The 21,404-nt window shown below is 30.4% G+C and overlaps 11 protein-coding genes across 11 annotated transcripts, besides 1 other annotated feature; 7 read left to right on the top strand and 4 right to left on the bottom strand.

The window, feature by feature from the left end:
- Window positions 1-11,053: part of a mobile genetic element that runs on past the window's edge.
- TVAGG3_0649270 (uncharacterized protein) lies at window positions 837-1,088 on the top strand (the record flags this gene model as incomplete). Its single annotated transcript, XM_051241567.1, has 1 exon — window positions 837-1,088. One exon carries the CDS (start codon window positions 837-839, stop codon window positions 1,086-1,088), a length of 252 nt encoding a protein of 83 aa, XP_051088154.1.
- On the top strand, window positions 1,109-1,405 carry TVAGG3_0649260 (uncharacterized protein; the record flags this gene model as incomplete). Its single annotated transcript, XM_051241566.1, has 1 exon — window positions 1,109-1,405. One exon carries the CDS (start codon window positions 1,109-1,111, stop codon window positions 1,403-1,405), a length of 297 nt encoding a protein of 98 aa, XP_051088153.1.
- Window positions 1,938-2,341, top strand: TVAGG3_0649250 (Prim-pol domain family; the record flags this gene model as incomplete). Its single annotated transcript, XM_051241565.1, has 1 exon — window positions 1,938-2,341. A coding segment is annotated over one exon (404 nt), but the record flags the coding sequence as incomplete, so codon positions are not given.
- TVAGG3_0649240 (uncharacterized protein) lies at window positions 2,658-3,917 on the top strand (the record flags this gene model as incomplete). Its single annotated transcript, XM_051241564.1, has 1 exon — window positions 2,658-3,917. A coding segment is annotated over one exon (1,260 nt), but the record flags the coding sequence as incomplete, so codon positions are not given.
- Window positions 4,904-5,296, bottom strand: TVAGG3_0649230 (phage tail repeat-like family; the record flags this gene model as incomplete). The annotated part of the gene is made up of 1 exon (XM_051241563.1): window positions 4,904-5,296. One exon carries the CDS (start codon window positions 5,294-5,296, stop codon window positions 4,904-4,906), a length of 393 nt encoding a protein of 130 aa, XP_051088150.1.
- Window positions 5,438-6,637, bottom strand: TVAGG3_0649220 (phage tail repeat-like family; the record flags this gene model as incomplete). The annotated part of the gene is made up of 1 exon (XM_051241562.1): window positions 5,438-6,637. A coding segment is annotated over one exon (1,200 nt), but the record flags the coding sequence as incomplete, so codon positions are not given.
- A 1,133-nt stretch (window positions 11,054-12,186) lies between the features above and the next one.
- On the top strand, window positions 12,187-12,402 carry TVAGG3_0649200 (uncharacterized protein; the record flags this gene model as incomplete). The annotated part of the gene is made up of 1 exon (XM_051241561.1): window positions 12,187-12,402. The coding sequence occupies one exon, from the start codon at window positions 12,187-12,189 to the stop codon at window positions 12,400-12,402; it is 216 nt and encodes a 71-aa protein (XP_051088148.1).
- A 1,920-nt stretch (window positions 12,403-14,322) lies between these two features.
- Window positions 14,323-15,531, top strand: TVAGG3_0649190 (cyclin-dependent kinase inhibitor 2C-related family; the record flags this gene model as incomplete). Its single annotated transcript, XM_001328604.1, has 1 exon — window positions 14,323-15,531. The coding sequence occupies one exon, from the start codon at window positions 14,323-14,325 to the stop codon at window positions 15,529-15,531; it is 1,209 nt and encodes a 402-aa protein (XP_001328639.1).
- Window positions 15,532-15,543: 12 nt separating this feature from the next.
- TVAGG3_0649180 (ankyrin repeat protein family) lies at window positions 15,544-16,371 on the top strand (the record flags this gene model as incomplete). The annotated part of the gene is made up of 1 exon (XM_001328605.1): window positions 15,544-16,371. The coding sequence occupies one exon, from the start codon at window positions 15,544-15,546 to the stop codon at window positions 16,369-16,371; it is 828 nt and encodes a 275-aa protein (XP_001328640.1).
- A 686-nt stretch (window positions 16,372-17,057) lies between these two features.
- TVAGG3_0649170 (armadillo (ARM) repeat-containing protein family) lies at window positions 17,058-19,651 on the bottom strand (the record flags this gene model as incomplete). Its single annotated transcript, XM_001328606.1, has 1 exon — window positions 17,108-19,651. The coding sequence occupies one exon, from the start codon at window positions 19,649-19,651 to the stop codon at window positions 17,108-17,110; it is 2,544 nt and encodes an 847-aa protein (XP_001328641.1).
- A 417-nt stretch (window positions 19,652-20,068) lies between these two features.
- On the bottom strand, window positions 20,069-21,242 carry TVAGG3_0649160 (EF-hand family; the record flags this gene model as incomplete). The annotated part of the gene is made up of 1 exon (XM_001328607.2): window positions 20,751-21,242. One exon carries the CDS (start codon window positions 21,240-21,242, stop codon window positions 20,751-20,753), a length of 492 nt encoding a protein of 163 aa, XP_001328642.1.
- Between the last annotated feature and the right edge of the window lie 162 nt (window positions 21,243-21,404).

The following is a 21,404-nucleotide window of genomic DNA, read 5'->3' as shown; positions in this document are numbered from 1 at the left end:
GACTTTTAAATGAAGATCAACTTTTGGAATTCATCCTTCAACATAAACTCGAAGCGGGAAAGTATATCAAACCTTTATATACAGCATATTTAAAACAAATGAATAAAATACATCCAGAATTAATGAAGGAAGGAATGAAATCCAAAATCAAAGCAGATAAAATTAAACCACTTGCAACACCAAAACCTCCAACGACAGTACCGCCTCCTCCTTCAGTTAATCCTTCATCATTCACTTTATTATATCCATTTCAAACATTTAAGAAGCAAAAAGATTTTAAAAAGGATTTCAAGATATTAAATAAACCAATTGACCCGAAAATTCAACCGTTAAAGGAAAAATTTAGTCGCCCCTCATTTGCTCCATATCCATATTCATACGAAATCGATCATCTGGAATATTCAAAAGGAAACGTTACTTATTTATTTGCCATTAACATTAACACTAGATATTTATATTGCATTCCGGTGAAAGGGAAAACAGAACAGGAAACAAGAAGAGCTATACAATACTTACTAGATCATGAAAGAGTAGATAATATAAGGGGTGATGGTGATAAAGGATTTCAGGCAGCTATGACTCATTATTTTCCACAAATTCATTTTTACTTTTCATCCTCTCCATATACGTTTCATAATAAAATAGTTGATGCGGTAATGAGAACTCTTAGAGATGCGTTAGGGGTTAACGGTCAGATATACTGGGATGGAAATCATGACTCCATCATACAACAGTTAGTATATTATTACAATAATACATGGCATAGAACTATAAACATGAAACCGGTGGAAATGAAAAATGATATTTCAAAAGAATGGGAATATATTAGAAAGCAAATGGAAAAGTTAAATGATGTTAAACGTGAACAAATTAATTCGGGGCTCATGAATTTTAAACAAGGAAATAAAGTTTTAATTCATCTCGATTATGGAAAAACTGATAAATCAATGACAAAAAGAAGACGAAGATTTGACACAATAGCTGAATTTGTTAGATATATTAACGGCAATGCATTAGTTGAAGTTGACAAGAAATTAATAGAAATTCCGATTTATTTTATTACTCCATTATATTTAAATAATATTTAATTTTTTTTATTTCGTAAGAAATGAGTGACAACAAAGCAGTCAAGAGTCCAGACAATGAATATAAAAAGAAACTAAACAGAATTAAATCAAAAATATGCTATTACAAAAAGAAGTCGCAATGCGGTGGGGTTGAAAACAATAAAACTAATGGAACTGAAAACGATAAAGAGAGGAAAGAAATAATCGAAAAATTAGAAACTTACCGTTCAATCATTAAACTGAGTGAAGCAAAAATAAAAGAATTTAATAGAATAAATAAATTGGTTGGAAGAGATGAATTTAATAAAGATGAATTTTTAAACTCTATCCAAATTTAATTTTTATTCCTCTTCGACAACATCTCTCTTTCCATCATTACTGCATAACCACATTTTCTCAATTTTAGTGGTTTGTTATTTTTAGCATGTTCTTGCATCATTTTTATCATTTCCTCCCTTGTTATGATTCGTGGTAAATTTTGAGCTTGTGGGGTATTCATTTATGATAAAAATAAAAATTTAAATTATGCCGTTCTAAAGTTTGTGACAACATGACATTTTGACAACATCACAGGAGGAAGGTAGTTATGACTTATTTTTGAAGAACTGAAGGGGTCACCAGGTCACCAGGTCACCAGGTCATTTAACTTCTCTGAAAAAATGTGACAACATGACATTTTGACAACATCACAGGAGGAAGGTAGTTATGACTTATTTTTGAAGAACTGAAGGGGTCACCAGGTCACCAGGTCATTTAACTTCTCTGAAAAAATGTGACAACATGACATTTTGACAACATCACAGAAAATTTGATGCAGTCCAAAAATAAAGTTAGTTTTAAAATTATTTTTATTTTTTTATTCCTATATAAATGACAGCAACAAACAACAACAGCAACTTTATCGTTTCTGATGAAAAAGTTATTGATTCATTAGTTGCGGAATTAGTTGTGGCAGAAACTAAAACCCTCAACGAAAGAATTGGTGAAAACATGATTGATTTACATAACTACCTCAAACATGATGGAGGAAGAGGAAGGAAAACTGGTACAGCTTTATTAGTAAATAAAATTTCAAATTTAACGATTATAGATGTTGATATCAATAAATCGTACAATGATGAACTTAAAGAAACAGTTAGAAAAGACATTTTATCAAAACTTTCGGATAAAGATGTTATCGTTAAAACCGCATCAGGAGGTCTTCACATTTATTGCAACACTAATTTCTTCTATGCAGTTTCGAACAGAATGATTAAATGTTATTCCTGCAATGATTATGATATTGACATAATGACTTCTATGGATGATTCAAAACGTTCTTTAGTGGTTATGGCTGATTCAAGAGTTCGAAAGAATGCAACAGAACTAATCAATACATACTCATTCATTCGTGGAAGTTATGATTCAACATTAACTAGAACAGTGAATGATATATTAAATGATTTGAATATTAAGGTAATAGTTGAACAGAAGAGCGAAGAAATAAAGAGTATAATGAATGAAAACAAAGATGTAAACATTGACGATAAACTAGCTCAGAGCATAGTTGATGGTATTAGTGATTTTGAAGTACATAATGATGGTGGAAACATGAATTTAGAAAAAGAAATAACATTATTCACACTGTTTCAAGCTATTAATTCGTTACCTAATCATTTAATTAATGAAGCATACGATAACGTTTATAACTTCTGCAATTTAACTGAAAATGCAAAAAGTAATTTTGAAAAAGCACGTAGTAGATATGCACATTTAATGACTTCTCCATTTGTTTTAGTGAAGATTCTAAAACTATATCAAAAAGAATATTATGATGAATACGTTTTACCTTTATTACGTAAGCCAAAAATAACATTTGATATCAAACTTGATGACTCGTTTTTGATAACAGATATTAGACGCAAGGCTGAAAATCATCAGTATAAAAACAGTTCTGAAGTAATTGAGGATTTATCACGTGTAATTCGTTTTGTAGATTGTGGAAACAAATACTTCATTCAGAAAGATTACAACATACACGACAAAATGAATCAAATATCATTTGTTCTTCAGTCAAACATGAAAGAGTCACTCAAAATGATTAAATTATTTAAAGAAGAAGGTAAAACCATAACAACATGGGATGTACTACTAAATCAATTGTCTTCATTAACCGTTAAGGGTGTTTGCTTTAAATCTGATTCCCCAGATGTTTTCTCAACGTTTCAGGGTTATAAATACAACATTCTTGAAAAGCCTGATTACTCAAAAATTGAGATGTTTATGAATTTCATTAAAGAAGCCATTTGTGATAATAACGATGAAGTGTATAAATACCTTCTCGGCTGGATTGCATCAATGATTCAACATCCTGGAATCAAGAATGAAACAGCAATTATTTTGAAAGGACTTCAGGGAACAGGAAAAAACAGATTTACAGATATTATTTCTGAACTTCTCGCTGGTTATTCATGTAAAAACATTACTGAAATAAGTGAGCTAACGGGTAATTTCAACTCAGTAGTTGAAAATAAAATGTTTCTTGTACTTAATGAACTCAAGAATGTAGGTGAAGACAGACTCGCAAACTTCAACGCTTTGAAATCAATTATAACGGATAATGAGATTAGAATTAATGAAAAGAATCAACCCAGAAGAACTGCTCAGAATGTTGCAAACTTCATTTTCGTAACTAATAACGTTTACCCTGTCAAAATTGAAGTTGGAGACAGAAGATACGTAGTTTTAAGAGTTAATGGTAAATTCAAGGGTCAATTTGATTACTTCAAGAATTTAATGGATTCATGCACAAAGGAATTTTATGATAACCTTTTAACATATTTTATGCAATATGACCTTTCATCATTTAATGTACGAATCATTCCGATGACTGAAGCCAAACAAGATTTAATCGAGTTATCAACAAATCCTTTAGATGAATGGATAAATACACATTATGATGAATTATGTGCAGGTATGACGTGTAAAAATGCTCTATTCTGCAAACCATCAGACATGAAAGACAAAAACTTTCAAATGAGCATTAAGGATAAATGTGAAAGGAAACAAAGAAAAATAGATGGTAAACAAACATGGTATTATGTTTTGAAAGAAGAAATGAAAGGATTATATAAACAAATTGAACCAGACGATAATGAGGAATCATTTACTGACGATGAAATACCTGTGAATGAAGCTTTATAAAGTATGATTTGAATTTATTTTTGCATTAATCCTGTGATGTTGTCAAAATGTCATGTTGTCACATTTTTTCAGAGAAGTTAAATGACCTGGTGACCTGGTGACCTGGTGACCCCTTCAGTTCTTCAAAAATAATTAATTATTGAATAACCCATGATGTTGTCAAAATGTCATGTTGTCACATTTTTTCAGAGAAGTTAAATGACCTGGTGACCTGGTGACCTGGTGACCCCTTCAGTTCTTCAAAAATAATTAATTATTGAATAACCCATGATGTTGTCAAAATGTCATGTTGTCACATTTTTTCAGAGAAGTTAAATGACCTGGTGACCTGGTGACCTGGTGACCCCTTCAGTTCTTCAAAAATAATTAATTATTGAATAACCCATGATGTTGTCAAAATGTCATGTTGTCACATTTTTTCAGAGAAGTTAAATGACCTGGTGACCTGGTGACCTGGTGACCCCTTCAGTTCTTCAAAAATAATTAATTATTGAATAACCTAAATCATTTACTCACAATATTTTTGTACAAAACGACCCCAAGCTTTTAACTTCTTTTCTGTAGTTCATTCATTACTTCATTACCTAATTAATTACAGACATAAAATATATTTTGTTCATTCGGTAAGCCTAAACCCTTTGGGTTAAGTGTGTTCATTGAACTCTATACCATGCGAATACAGTCATAAATGGTGGCATGTATTCTTTACTTTGTCCCGTTGTTTGTGTATATCCTGAAACGAAATGTGTATGGTTTCCTTCTCCCTGAGTGTCACTCCAGTAACAATTTATGGCAAACTTAACGTCGTCTTTAACATCATATCCTTTACCTTTTGTCATTCCTGACCAATCCCAATATCTATGCTTATGCCAACCTGCTTGAGATGTGCTTAAATCTATGTAGTGACTATGTGCAGGTAAATTTTCACCTGAAATCGTTTTACTTCCCCCTGTTTCCTTTGAAGAGTTTGCACAATACAAAAACCTGTCAACTATTTGTTCCCATGCACCAACACCAAACATTACTTGAGGACCTCTTGCATCCATAGATGTATAAATAGAACCTACTGGGTTCATTAAATCAAACATATGAGATATTATAGGATTGTCTCTTTTGAACTTAAAATATAGTGTAACTATTTCAGGTTTCTTCTGGTTTGTGTCAGAATATTTTTTATAATATAATCTTATGTTTTCAGGGTAGGTAAAATCTTGACTATAATATTTATTTCTGTCATCTGTATAATAATATACTATTCTCGTTTTTTCTATTGCATTATATCTTTTATATCTATAATAATCTAAATATAATGTTAACTTTTGTTCATCTACATGTGGTGTTCTGACATCATCTCCATAGTCATAATAATATGGTGCTGGAGCTGGGTCAGGCAATGTCATATCTGCCATTTCATAAACTCTTAAATATTTCTTTTGTTCGTCTCCATATAAGTTTAAGTAGCAGTTGTTGTCTAATGGAACTTTAACTTGTGTGTCATCATTCTTTTTATAACTTACATACATTTCATTGTTATTTTTCGGAATGAGTTTCCACCGTATACCATTTTTTAAGGAGTGTACAAACTGCCATCTAAAATATTTATTTTCTTCATTGACAGAAAAGTCGCCAACAATAGTTTCAATATTTTTTGTTCCTATCAAACTTTGGTATATTTCATCCACATATGTTTTATCTGTCCTCTTCTTTAACTCATCATTAACATATGTTTTATCCGCTTTAAGGTCTAAACATCCTGAAACCCATCCTGTATCAGCTTTAGTTTTTAAAATCTTTGATGTCCATTCATGATACCATTCAACCATTTCTTTAATTTCATTATCTTTTTCATCCACATATGTTTTATCTGTCCTCTTCTTTAACTCATCATTAACATATGTTTTATCCGCTTTAAGGTCTAAACATCCTGAAACCCATCCTGTATCAGCTTTAGTTTTTAAAATCTTTGATGTCCATTCATGATACCATTCAACCATTTCTTTAATTTCATTATCTTTTTCATCCACATATTCCTTATCTGTCCTCTTCTTTAACTCACTATCCACATATTCCTTATCTGCTTTCTCCATTATGTCATTTAGGAAACCTTTTATGAATTCCTCATTTAAATTAAATCTTCCAATCTTCAAAACTTTAGGAAATGCATTTAATGCGTAATATCTCTGTTCTTCTGGTGGAATTGATGTTATATCATCCGTTATTCCTTTAATTTTTGAATTCATAAATAAAATTTCTTTTATATTTGATATCACTGCACCACCTTTGCAAACGAATTCGAAATGGTCATTTTTCAATACTATCTCCAAATCTCCATATTTTAACCTTTGCGTTTGTTCTGCCGTCTTTGAATTATATGCATATATGGCGTATGTAATGGTCTGAGGGACCTGGGTGCTTTGTGCCTTAAGTTGTTGTGGTTGCTGTTGTTTAATCATTTATTATGATTTAAAAATAAATATTTAATCCGTTATCTCATCACCTATTTTTTCTATTTGAAATTGCCATAATATTTCATTCATGAATTCTAAATCACAATCAAATAGGTCAGTTACTCTAAATTTAATATTTGATAAATCTTTTGAATGAAGAATAAATGAATTCCCGGATAATTGAAACGGATATGATAAAGAAAATGTGTTTAAGTTGATGGATAAAATGTTTTGTATTGATGGGTAAGAGTTAGGGTCTAATGTTTGATGTGAAAATCTCATTGGGGTATTAACTTTATCACATTTGATTAAAATGAAATTGGAACCAGTGTCAGAATACAAAACATCCCCAACATCTTTTTCAAAATTTAATATCCCCAACAATGAACGAAAATGAGGAGTACAAAATTTAATTTTCAGCGGGAATTTAATAAGGTTATTTATTTCATCAAGTTCAAAAAGTTTATCAGGTTTTGATTTAAAATTTTCTTCATACCATACGATAAATGATTCATTTAAATAACTTAAAATCATGTTAATATCCCATTTCACTATCACATTATTTATATACATATCATACGTTTTTTCATGGTCATCTTTAATAAATGATATATAATCTGAAGGGTCTAAAAGAATGAGATTAAATTTACCACTCACAGAAACGAGAGTAACATTATAAATTCCGCTAACTGTTAAATTTAATTCACAACTATTATTCGAAATAATATTGATAATTGACATTTTTTATTACGATTAAAAATATGGTAAAGCGTTATTTTCCAGTGATAAATAAAACTAGGATAAGATTACCTCAAGAATTCATAAATTCAACGAATAAGAAATTCATTCATGTTATAAATTTTAGTGTTTTCAGAAAATATGAGTCAATGTCATATTCATCATCGGGTTATATTTCACTTCATTCAAATTTAGTTCAATCAAACCCATATAATGACCATTTCATAAGATTTTCAGATGGTATTAAAAATGTAATTGATAGATTAAAATATGAACAGATTGACAATATCGAATTTTTGGAATTTTGGTTTAAATATCCTGATGGAAAAAAGATTGAAGTTAAAGATAAAGCTGATACTATAACAAAAACAATTACAATGACCGATCCGGATAGTGGGGAACAAAAGAAATAAAACAAACGATAGAAACTGGTGAAAGGTCAATTATTATTGATTATGATTCAAAGGATTATTATTCGATAATGTTAATGCTTGAATATTAAATAGCCTTAAACAAAGAATTTTTCAAGTGATATTTTATATTCATCAACTATTTTATTATAAATATCATATATGTTAAATGAAGTTCAGTTGTTGTTCCGTTCTTTGATATCTTAATTGTGCTAATATCCTTTATAGGATTTATTTTTGCAACTGTTCCGCAGCATGAAACCTCATCATCTATGAAAAATTGAATCTTAACGTCTGAATCTTGAACATCACAAAGAATGGCGATAATGTGAATTAATGATTCATAAGGTAAAATAATTAAACCGGATTGGTCAATTAAATTTATTATTGAATCATAATTATTAATTATTATATCACGGTAAATTTTCATTAATTCAGAATTAATGTCTATTTTATATGGCGCATTGCGACTGGAATCGTAGATTCCTGGGTTCTCGATGTTTGATGAAAGAGGTGGGGGGTATGTTGGATAAGTGGGAATTTCAACAGGTTCTTTACCGGGTTCAGATCTTCTTTATTTTCTCCTCTCTTCTTTCGGTAAGTCACGAGTTAATAAATTTGGTTGAGTTGCTGACCTTGTTAATTCAGGACTAACATTAACTTTAACATTTTGAATAATTCGTGATTTATCATCATTTACGTTATAACCAACCGTAATCTCTGCTTTTGCGTTTGTGTTCTTTTGACTTGTGAAACGTCTTCTCATTTATAATTGAATAAAAAAAAGAAAAATATATTTAAAGTTTTATTTAGTTGTTACGGTAATATCCCAAGGTTCATCCTTGTTTGCTTATACTTTCTTTGTAACTGCACCAATTATGTTATTGATATTGCTTTGAGTTTCTTCCAGTCTTATTTTATCATTTACAATATCTTTAATCATTTCATTACATGCATTCTTAAAACCATCTGATTTTTCTAATTTACGTCTATCACTTTCTTTAATTAAATCAAAGTTATAACCTTGTTGAGAATAAAGTGGTTTCTTTATCAATTCCTTGAACGCTTCTGAAAGTGAAGATGAAGAAATTCTTGCCACTTGAATTGGTTTAAATTCTGCTTTCATTGCTTCTTTCTGTTCATTGAACACTGGATCGAATAAAGCAACTTTAAAGAATTTCTTAGCTGGAATTTCAGGTCTAATATTTGCATATTGACCATCAAACTGATTAACATATCGTGGTAATCCATCCGGTCCCTCTTCAGCATTTAATTCTTCATTGAAATAAGAATATGGATTATAAGACGGTATGAATTAATTGGACCATTTTCACCTTCTCCAATGTATTGTTTAACAGCTTTTCCATTTTCATCAAATTGCATAGGATAACGTTCATTATATGCTTTACGTTTAGGATAATCAGTCATTGTTAATTTATAACCATTTATGACTTTAATATTACCTTGACCATCAGTAACGAAAACTTCATTTATACCATCAGGTTTTCCATTTGGACCTGTAATGTCTGCTTCATGTGCTTCCCAATTTGGTCCATGACGTTTGGCATATGCTTGAGCTTCTGGTAATGTTAAAACGTTTCTCATTTGTTTAACATCTTTTGAAGACCGCAACAATATGAACTAATTCTTTCATTCCATCTGGAACTTTCATAGTTCTATTATATGCACCCTTTTTGTTTGTCCCTTGTTTTAATGGAACCTGTAGAAGATTTGCTATTTCTGTCATGTTTAATTATAAATAAAAAATAAAAATTAATTATAAAAAGTTAATCAAATTTAACACTCCTTTATTTAAATCAACTATTATTTTTCCATGTTCACCTAATTGTGATATTGTGTGTAAAGTTCATTAATGCTCATTGGTAAATTCACTTGATAAAGCATAACGTTCAACTGTTGACGACTAAACCCACTGAAAATGAAAAGGTTGATAGATTTGATTTAATGTTTGTGCTTAATGCTTTGAAATATTGAACAGCCATAAGAATGAACACTGAATGTGTCGACATTGAGTTAATAACTGATTAAAATATGATTTCTCATTAGTTATTAGTTTTGATTTCACGCATCATCTAGAAAAATGAGTGAATGCAAAAATTCTCTATCAAAATTTGAAATAGAAAGTGTTTCAAATAATTCATCCCGTTGTTTATCAATAATTTTATCCTCTAATCCTTGCTTCTTGATTGTATTATATAATTCTTTATACATTAAAAAGTTTTTTAAATAATCTTCTGCTTCTTCTTGTGATAAATAAATAATTGGAATTTTGATTAAATGCTTTAAAGATTCAAATGTATCATCTGAAGGTGAACCTGAACGGTTGATATAAATTAACACATGTGAATGGGGGAAGTGTTAGCAATAATGATAATTTGTTTTAATATCGTTAATGTTTTACCTTTATTTTGTTTACCAATTGCTGCAGTGATTGAATTTAAGTAACATTCAGAATATGGAATTTTCATTAATTTTTCCTTAGATAGAGCATTTCTATTATCACTCAATGCTTCATTAATCATATCATCTACGTATGTATTATATACTCCGCTAATTCTTCATAAGGGGTGGATGAATTTAAATCCATTTAATCAAAAATAAATTTATAATTTTAAACATTTCTATTCATCAATATTTCATCATATGAACTTCTATACTGTGGTGGTGTACCTGTTGGATGATATTTCAAACCTTCATCCGGTGTCCATGTCCAATATGTAGTCCTAGTAAACCAAACCTGAGGAGGATTTGTCACCTTTGAACAGTAAGTGTCATTTTCACCCTGAATGATTGGATAAGCTTTCACTTGTACTGTAACTTGTGAGTTGAAAGTTTCTAATCCATCAAAGAATATACCCGCTCCATCACGTTGAACTGGAATAGTGCATAAGAATGAAGTTTGGTCTTTCCATGTTCTAGCTAATGGCGTGCCATTATCATCATTCAGTGGTCTAGTTAATGAGTCCTCGTATTCTTCTGTGCATTCATTCACTCCATCTAAATCAGAAGCTTGAAGCATACGTGTAAAGAATATGTCACCCACTGTGGTCATCGCTTGATCGGGGAAGTTTCTGGAATCTATAGTGACCTGAAGACCTCGAAGCATTGGATTTTCTAAAACTGTTCTTTGCATTGCATTCTTCGGAAATGTTAACACAACATCTGTAACATTATGAAGAGCGTATGAGAAATCTGAGCTATACCTTCAGGAGTGATGCAACCTCCATTTAGTGAACGAACGTCAATATGTTGAGCTGGAATCATGAATGGATCTTCCTTACTGAATAAACGTGGTATTGCTTTAACTGATTCTTCAATTAAACCGTATCCTGGTGTAATGCATTTATCCTCTAAAACTTCCATCTTTGTGCATGAAATAATAACGTCATCAACTGTTGCGTCAGCAGATGTAGCGGCTAAGCTTGTAATTAATTTGGCAGGAAGTCCGATTTGTTGGAATTTGCGATCATATTTATAAACATGATTCATAATCTTTTCATAATTTTCATCAGTTATCTTTTCATAAACGTAATTTTGTAAATCAGCAACTCTTAACGGGTCAACCTGACAAAATACTAAAGTATCCCTGAAAACATAATATTTAAGAATGATTTCACCAAATGATTTAGGATAATCATCGAACGCCTGAAATGCTAACAAATCATTTACCGGAATAATCATATCAAAAGTGACATCAACTTCTTCATTTGCTTTCTTGAAAACTTCTGAAGGGTCAATATATTTACCACATACTGAGTTATCATATTTTTGAACATTATTATATAACGAATGAACAAACTTTTTAACTTTCCTTTCTGATTTTGGTTTATATGTTGCAAATGCGAAAGATTCACGGGCGCAATCCATCTGAAGATAACCGGCATCACCTCTTTCGGTTTCTACTTCTAATTGTTTAAAGCTTTGATTTGATGATTTGTAACCAACGAATAAACGCATGCATTTAAAAGCGGCATCACATGTGAAAGCTTTATTTGAAACTAGAGTTGCTTTAACTTTGCGTTTAATATATGTGTCACCTAATTGGTTCACATCATGAGCCGGATTTGTAATTCTTAAATGAGTTTGTTTATCATCAAAATATGGAGCATCAGAGTCATAGCATGAACTTTCAAGTTCTCTATAATATCTTCTACCGTCATTCTTTGCGAATATTTCATTTATCTTTTCGAATGAATGAAACACATTTCCATTAATCGGTTTAGTGTTTGGCACCAAATAGTTAGTCGTCATTTATTAATAAATAAAAAATCAAAATTAAAAGATGAAAATGAATTTTTAATTTTAATGAAATAATCAACTATGGCTGCAGGTATATTTAAGAAACTGTGGGATAAAGTAAAAAGAGGAGCGCATAAAGTTTGGGAAACAATGAAGAAAGGAGCAAATTGGATATTTAAGAATAAAGAAGCAATTAGTGACGTTGCTGAATCAATAACACCAAAAGCTGCCCCAATAAGAGAAATATTAAATAAAGGAGAAAAAGTTTATCAAAGACTACAACCGATACTAAGATAAAAATAATATTTATTTTTCCACTATCTACCTCCTATTTTATTAAGTATTCCTTCAGCAATTCCACCAATTGCGTTACCTGCTTGTGCTCCCATCGCCGGATTACCTGCTTTAGTACCTAATACTCCACCTATGATAGTTCCTGCCGTTTTCGCTACTGGTGCCAAAAAGTTTGCAACGGGTTTAATAATCTTTTTATGAACCCAACCCGCAGCTTTCTTAATTCCATCCCATAATTTTTTAAAGAATCCTGCCGCCATTTCTGATTTAATATTAATTAAAAAATATATTTCATCACTTATATTCTAATTTTTATTTAATGATAAATGAAACCATTTTAAAAATAAATGAAACAGAGGAGGAAGAAATAAATGAAAGTGAAAATGTTCAACAAAAAATAAACGTTGTTAAACCAATTACTGAAATAAAAATTTTTTCATCTGTTGAAGAATTTAATGACTATTATGCTAATAATAAAAAATTATTTGAAGAATTGACAACATGTAAATTGAATAAAATGTTTAAAGTTGATGGATTCAAAATTTCAAAAATAAAAGGAGTGGTTAGTTTGAAATCTATTCCTCAATCAAGAATCACCTCATTAATGAAAATTGATGATTTAACAAAAAGAATAGAAGAGATTGAAGAAAGAATAAATCAGATAATTGATATCATAAATCATGACTCGTTGAGCCCGGGTCCTTAAAGCCCATCACTGAGTTCAAGGTTATATTCATCAAATATTTCATTATTAAATGCAACTTCTGCTAGTTTATTTATTTTTTCAATACGATCATTTGAAAGTCTATCGTTTAATTTTTTCTGAAGTTTTTCATTTTCTAGTTCTGAAACTTTATTTGGATGATATTTAAACCCGTTAAATTCTTTTTCCTCAGTTTTGATCATTAATTTACAAAGAACTTTTGTGGTTGGAATTCGTTTAAACCATTTATCATTAATATTTGTTATAAATTCAATATTCGGAATTAATTCCCAAATTTTTGCATTTTCAATTAATTTATTATCAAATGCAAAAGCAATAGGTTTAATATTAAACTTACCTTTATAATATAAACTTTCTACATAATCATCGAAATAAACATCTACTTGTTTAACATTTTCAAGAATTGGTGAAAGAGCATCCATTAATTGATTGACGGTTATGAATCTTGATCCACTCATTTTCTTACGAATTAAAAAAAAATAAAAAAAATAAATTTAACTTAGTTTTAGTTTTACGTAAGAAGTCAATTTTTTAAAACTTGATTTATTCAAAAACGTAAGAATAAAAACTGTAAGAATCATACATTTTTTACTTCATATGTTAAAAAAAATGATACAAAATCGCTCGATATTGTATGAATTCTTACGTTTACAAAAAAAGTCACACAACCCGCATCATATACTACTAATTCAATATCCGGAATTAATTCCCAAATTTTTGAATTTTCGATTAATTTACCATCAAATGCAAAAGCAATAGGTTTAATATTAAACTTACCTTTATAAAATAAACTTTGTATGTAATCATCAAAATAAACGTCTACTTGTTTAACCTGGGTGAGAATTGGTGAAAGTTTATTCATTAATTGATTTACAGTCACGAATTTTGATTCACTCATTTCATACAAAATAAAAAAAATAAATTATTCAAAAATGTAAGACATGAATTTTTAAAGTTTATTTTTTATTCATGAAAATAATTATTTCTAATTTCTTTTACTCTCTCGTATATACTAGATTTAAAGAATTCAGAACATTTCCCATAATCTCCTAAATGTTTTCTTATCTTATTGGTTTTCCATTCATTATATGAAACTGTATAAACTTTATCTTTATCTTTACACCTTTCATCACTTCCAATATATTTATATCTCTAATGACTGTCTTAGATTATCTTTCTTGAGTGGAAATCCAGATATCATGAGTGAATGCATGAAAGTTGTTAAACCAGACAACCAATGCATGGAAGATGCAATTATTTCACATAATATTGATTTTGTTTGCTTCTTGATGAATGATTACTTTATTAAAATTCCCATAGTGAACTGTTGTGAATTCAAAAATCTCCAAGCATTTTTGGTTTATTTAGACCAAACGAATAATATTGAAGAAACATTTCCTAATTCATCACGTTTTAATATTCCATTTCTTTGCAAATATTTGCTGAATTATGATGTAAATGCTGAAGATATAATAGGACCACAGCAGAGGAAAAATACGACTCTTCACTACGCAATTGAAGGAAATACTGTTGAAACAGCAGAATTTCTAATAAATCATGGAGCAATCATCAATAAATCTCATGTTGTATTAACGGAGCTTTATATTGCAACAATGAATAATTGTAAAGAAATGGTAGAACTTCTTCTTGCTCATGGTGCAAAAATAGATGAAAAAAATCGTCTTATTTCAAATTCTTCTGAAAGCAATGACCATATGACTGCTCTTCATATGGCAACTGAAAGAAATTTCACTGATGTTGCAGTGTCACTCATTACTCATGGTGCTAATGTTAACCTAAGAGATGGTAATTATTACATGCCACTTCATTATGCAGTTAAAAATAACAATAAGCAGTTAGTTGAATTACTTCTTTCGCATGGAGCAATTGTAGATGCAACAAACAATAAAAATCAAACCCCTCTTCATTTTGCCGCAAAACAATCCAAAGAACTAGTAGAAATTCTCATCAAACATGGTGCAAATATAAACGCAAAAACAAAGATACACGACAATCCACTTTATTATGCTGCGTCAAACAATAAAAAAGAAATTGTGGAATATATTTTATCACAAGGTGTGGATATTAATTCACTTGTGAATTCTGTTTGCACAGCTCTTTATATAGCAGCTGAAAAGAATTATAAAGAATTATCAGAATTTCTTTTGTTACATGGAGCAGATCCAAACATAAAATGTGAATATGGAAATACAGCTCTTCATATTGCTGTAATGCATGGTTGTGGTGAAATCGCAATGGCTCTTTTAAAGCATGGAGCTGATATTAATGCAAAAGAATCAAGATCATTAACACCAGTATATCTATCTATAAAACCTGAAAATCAAAAATTTACATTAGATCTAATCGAACTTGGTGCCGACCTCTCCTTAATATATTCAAATGGATAAACTTTGCTTCACATGGTCACCAAAGCAAATTGTAAATTAGTTGTTGAAACTCTTATTTTGCGTGGCTTAAACGTCAATGCAAAAGATAATAAATGGAAAACACCACTTCATATTGCTACCGAAAATGGTTTTATAGATATCATGGATATACTTCTTGAAAATGGATCAGATCCTAATGCAAAATGCAAAAATGGCACTACACCTCTTTATTTTGCCGCAGAAAATACGTGTAGTACAAAAGAACTTGCAGAGCTTCTTATATTACATGGCGCAGAAATAAATACAAAACTTAATAATGGAATCAATGCACTTTTTCTTGCTGCTGAAAAAGACAATTTTCAAGTGGCAGAATATCTTATTTCAAAAGGAATTGATATCAATTTAACAAATATTTCAGGCAAAAATGTAATTCACTATGCAGTAGAAAATAAATCATTACACGTCATAGATCTCTTTGTTTCTCATGGAGTAAATATTAATCAGAAAGATAGGTACCAAAAAACACCTCTTCATTACGCTGCAGAAAATGATTACGCAAAAATAACAGAAACTCTCCTTTCTCTCGGTGCAGATGTTAATGTCAAAGATAAGATTGGGAAACCCCCGCTGCATTATGCATCAGAAAAGAAATATAAAGAAATACCAGATGACATGTTTGAAAAAGATACTTTTAAAGTAACGACAATTGAAAAATCAGTAGAAACAGCTAAAGTTCTTCTTTCTTATGGCGCAAATGTAAATGCCAAAGATAAATTTGGTAAAACTGCTTATTATTATGCACAACAAAGTGGTGCTCGGCGTATATATGATCTTATTATTTCAATGTTTTGGCTTGAATAAAATATTATTATATTTTCAATAAAAATATAGCAAAGTAGAATAAGGGATAATTCCGTCAAAATAAGATAAAGTATGAGCGATTTTCTAAGAACATGATTCACAAATAACCATGCGGAAGTAGTAATTCAAAATGTGTTATTTGAATATGAGCTTGATAAATAATCAGTATACTTTGATAAAGAAGTGTTAGTTTATGGATTTTTGATAGGAAACTTCCAATAAGCCGTATATAAAAGTGTGGAAGATCTAGATAAGAATGACTTATTTCACAAAAATTGATAGTTTTCGCATTTTGGAGAACAAAAATCAACTTTAAACCCATTTTCTAACGTGAGGTCTCCATATCGTTTTTCTGCCTAAGTATTGGGTGAGACTTTACGAAGGAAAAGTAGTTTAAGTGAGTCAGTCTCGCTCTTAATGCATTATGGGTTCACTTATCACTTTCTAGCATTCTCTCAAGTTTTTTGACATATAAGCCTTATATCCCAAATTCTTAAGGTAAAGAGTTAATATATTTGGTCGGGAAAAAGTTATTAAAAGTCACTATATAGTGCCTAGTATGATTGCTAGACTTTTTTTGCTATTCTAATAAAGATATACTGATTTTGTAAATGCATGTCAGAAAGCAGTAAGTGCATCCTTAATACAAATACAATAATATACAAAATAATAATTTGATTTATAGAGATAAAAACAGTTTATATAAATATACAAATAATATACAAAAATAACAAATTCAAGTTTTTCTATAGTTTTTCATCAATTTCTTCGTAAAAGAGTTGTCCAACAACAAAGCAGGGAAAGGCATCAAAACTCCGAAGAAATAAAGTATCATGTTATGCAGTTGCTTCAAACAGACGTGAGACAAATTCCCAATTTTGTAGCAATTGATGCAAAACTTGTTTAATTTTGCCACAAACTTTTTCTGGGAAGAAATTGTTTGGAAATTAGTTCTAAATGATTCCCAAAAAATAATAAACCCTGTTGCAACAAAATTAAAGATTTCTGATGCTTCGGAGAGCTCTTTATCATCAAGAGGATCGCATTCATAATTTCCAAGATCAACCAACAATTTTTCGTAAATTTTTTCAACAGATAAAATTGATTCAGCCGCATTTGGCATTTTTCCAATGGAATTCAGCAGTTTCAGATAGTTCAACTTGTTCTTTTGGTATTTTTCAGCGTTTTCGCACGATTTTCCAATGATTTCCAAAAATTTATTTATTATTTCAACTGGAAACTGGAAATCTGCGAATCTTAGGACCTTAATGATGTTGAATACGCTAATCTGCACTGATTCTTCATCCGAATCAATGCTATTTACCATAAATTCCAAGAAAAATTGAATATCAATTTTGGATAACAAGTTTTTCGGGACTTCGTACGCGTAGCACATCAACAACTCTGTTGCTTGTTCTTTGAGTTGTGGAATTTCAGTGTTTAAGCATTGTTTTATTAAATTAAATATTTCCAAATTAATTTCAACGTGAGGAGCGAGTCTTTTTGTGCACATTTCTATTACATTGATCCTAGAAACCAAATGTTCGCACTCTGTTTTGTTTATTTCGCTGGAAAGACCGGAAAATTCTTCTTTTATAATTAAATTGTTCAAAAACAGCAGCAAAGTTTCATTATAAGGCATACTTCCTACCAATATGTATAATGTATCATATACCTGCACTAATATGTCTTCGTCGGCCGAAATTGCAGGATGATATCTTAATTTCAACAAATTGTTGAAAATTTGGTCAAGCAACTGCGGAGTTAAGTAGTTCTGGGTCTGTGTGATGTCCGGAGTCAACGAGGAACAAAATCCAAAGGTTATTGAAATCCATCTCGAAATCTGTTGTTTCGTGGACGTTTCTTTGATTTGGATATGTGAATAAAGTTTTTCTAAAAGTGAAGAATCAACTTCCCTGACTATTTTTCTGTAATTACTAAAAATGAAAGTTAATGCGTACAAACAATACTCGGAGAGGCGAATATCACCTTGATCTAGGTACGATATCAGTATAGGGATGTTCATTTTGTTGAATTTCTCCACTTTTCGTGAAAATACTTTGATTATTGAAGAATTCGACAAATTTACCGAACAAATCGCCACAAGAAGCGCAAAAGTTCTGTCATTTTGAAGGGTGTTCTCGCATCTTAGCTGCCCACAGATTTTCGTGATGAATAAGAAAGTATTTTGCGGATTATTCCGAAAAAGTTCCATTAAAAGGTTAACGGATAATTCGGTTAGTGAAGTGTTATTTCCCTTGACCATCAGCTTCTCTGGCTCGAATTTTGTGATTAATGCGGTTAATTTGTCGTAAAGTGACTGTATAAGCAAATGAGGGATGATTGGATGGTCGTACACTTGCATATACTTAGGTCTGATGGGTCTGGCAAGTAAATTGGCGCATTTTGACTCGTATTGAGATAATTCAATCCAAAATACGAGACAAACTTGAATAAACTCGCATTTCGGATTGTTTTCATCAATGTACATCTCGTGGAACCTTAAAAAGTGTAAAACTAAGGGAGTTGAAGGATCAATAAATTTTTGAATAAAAATTTGGAAAAAATTATGGATTTCAATGAAGTAATCGAGTGTAAGACCTTCCATTTTGTATGTAATCATGTTTATGGCAAGATATCTGTTGTAAAGAGGGAAAAAAGTGTATGGATTTGTTTTGCATGCTTTTGTAAGGATTTTGTATAATTCTGTGATGTAAACGAAATGTTTTGGGTCTGTTTTATTGTCTGTGATGAATTGTATCATATATTGGAGAAGAGTTTGACCGAAAAATTCAATTTCTCGAGGTAAAGGTGTTTGTGAAACGAATTGCATCCACATTTTGATATGCTGTCTATATTCTTTGGTCCCTGGTTCTAGTGTTGCGATGTTATACATACGAAGATTGATTGTATCATGAACATAAACATTTAATGATGCTAAGAACTCACAAATGATATTGTTTATGATATAATCTTCAAAATTTTCGTCTTCGCATGCATCTAATAATGCAAAAAGTTTGTCAGAATACGTATTTAAATTTTTTGTTTTGAAAATGTTGGAAACAATATGCTGATAATAGAAATAACCTGTAAATAATCCATCTGATAACTCTTTTGATATAGGAATTTTAGCTTCATTCGTTAGATTTTTGTCTTGTAAAGATTTTATTAAAAATTCAATCCTTTCTACATATTTGGAATCTATTGTTTCACTTTCTATTGCTGAGATATCGCCAAGTTGCGTTTCAATAATACTCCGCAACGTTGGGGCATCACTCATCAAAAAAAAATTTTTTTTATCATTGAAAATAAGTTTTATTTTTAAAAGAGAGAATTAGCTTTATGTAACTCTAAATATTAATTTACTTCATTAATGTTTGCGGTATTTCCTATTATTTGAGGAAATATTGAATGAAACTTCTTATCTATTTATTATTTGAAGGTTTCAGTATAATATATTTGTCTATATTTTGTTATCACAATGTTATCAGATAGATATACCATATGAATCATTGAAATACAAAATATTTAATTTTAAAAAATCGAATTTCAAAAATTTGACGAGAAATTCTAGTACCCATTAATTTATATTATCTATTGGTAGTTAAAATTTTTCAAAATTTTTCCAAAAAAACTAGAAATTTTAAAATTTGATATAAATTTCATAAATTTTCATTTTAAAAAGTTAAAACTTGAAATTATTTTGAGATTTTAACAGAAGATTATATTAATTACAGTCCAGAGGCAATTAGATTTATATCGAAATTAAGTCTTTTTATTTATTATTAAAAATATTATGAAAGTTCATATAAAATTATCAACTAGTGTGAAAGGAAATAACTTTTTATTCAATAGTACGATTTAAAAAACGTATACGTTAAATGGAATCTAAACACAATAGCAACATCATCCCAAATTAATCACTTAACTCTTCATAAGAATCCAGGCATTAGTGATACAGAAGCCAACGGATTGTACTTGTTCGGATTTAATACTATATAGTGTAAAATTTGAAGAAATTATTGACCTTAGCTTGAAGAGAACCCTACATGAATCATGTAACATATATTTGCTTTGATGCGTGATGAAATTACATATGAAATTAGGTATTCTCGTACGTTTTGATTTCCTTATTAACATTCAATTTTGAGTCATAATAAAGGATAATATCTTGCTTTGTTTGCTGTTAAGCTTTGGATATTGATTTTTGATTGCAGCGGCGATCTTGTTTATGGTTCAATTCGTTATATAAGAAGTTGTAATTACGACTCAACTGATAGAACAAAAATGATTAAAAGATTAAATAATTATTTGTTTACAATTGTGTTCAAGTAAAGATGATCATATTTAAAGAAAATAAAAAACGTTATTAAATATTTTTAGATCAAAAGGCAACACTTCGAAGACTTCTTTTCTGGGTAAGCAGATGTTCCTGCCTTAACTTCAATGTTGAAGAGGGCCTTGCAGAGGGCTGGGAAGTCCATCTTGCCATCCTTACCATGTGTTTCGATAACCTTCTGAGCCTCTTCGTCTGAGATGTTCTTTCTGAACTGCTCGAACATGGACTTGATTTCGGCAGTCTCGAGTGTGCCAGAGCGGTCCTTATCGTGAGCACGGAAGAGAACCTTTGTAAGTTCGACCTTATCAGAGCCAAGGAGTGACTTTACAAGGCCAACGAACTCTGTCTTGTTGACACCATTGCTGCCATCAACATCTGCACCACGGAAAAGAGCTTGTGTATCTGTAATTGTTTGGCCGTCGCCGTTGATCTTCTTGATGAGGGCATCGAACTCTTCGAACTTAAGAAGTCCATCCTTGCCCTTATCTGCTTTATCGAAAAGCTGTGAGAACTCTGCAATCTTAGCTTCCATTTATATAAGTGAAACGAACTTTTCAAAATTCAGTTGTTCGGATGTTTTGATAGTCATCTCTTCAGAAAAAATTCATGAAATTTAATATTACGATTCATATTGTTATTTATAAAATAAGACTATCACTTATTCAAAAAACTCGTTATTAAAGCAAAATAACGG

This window comes from Trichomonas vaginalis, chromosome III (genome assembly GCF_026262505.1).
Source record: "Trichomonas vaginalis G3 chromosome III, whole genome shotgun sequence".
Taxonomy (NCBI): domain Eukaryota; phylum Parabasalia; order Trichomonadida; family Trichomonadidae; genus Trichomonas; species Trichomonas vaginalis.
Note: the sequence above shows the minus strand (reverse complement) of the source record. Positions and strands in the feature narration are given on the sequence as shown.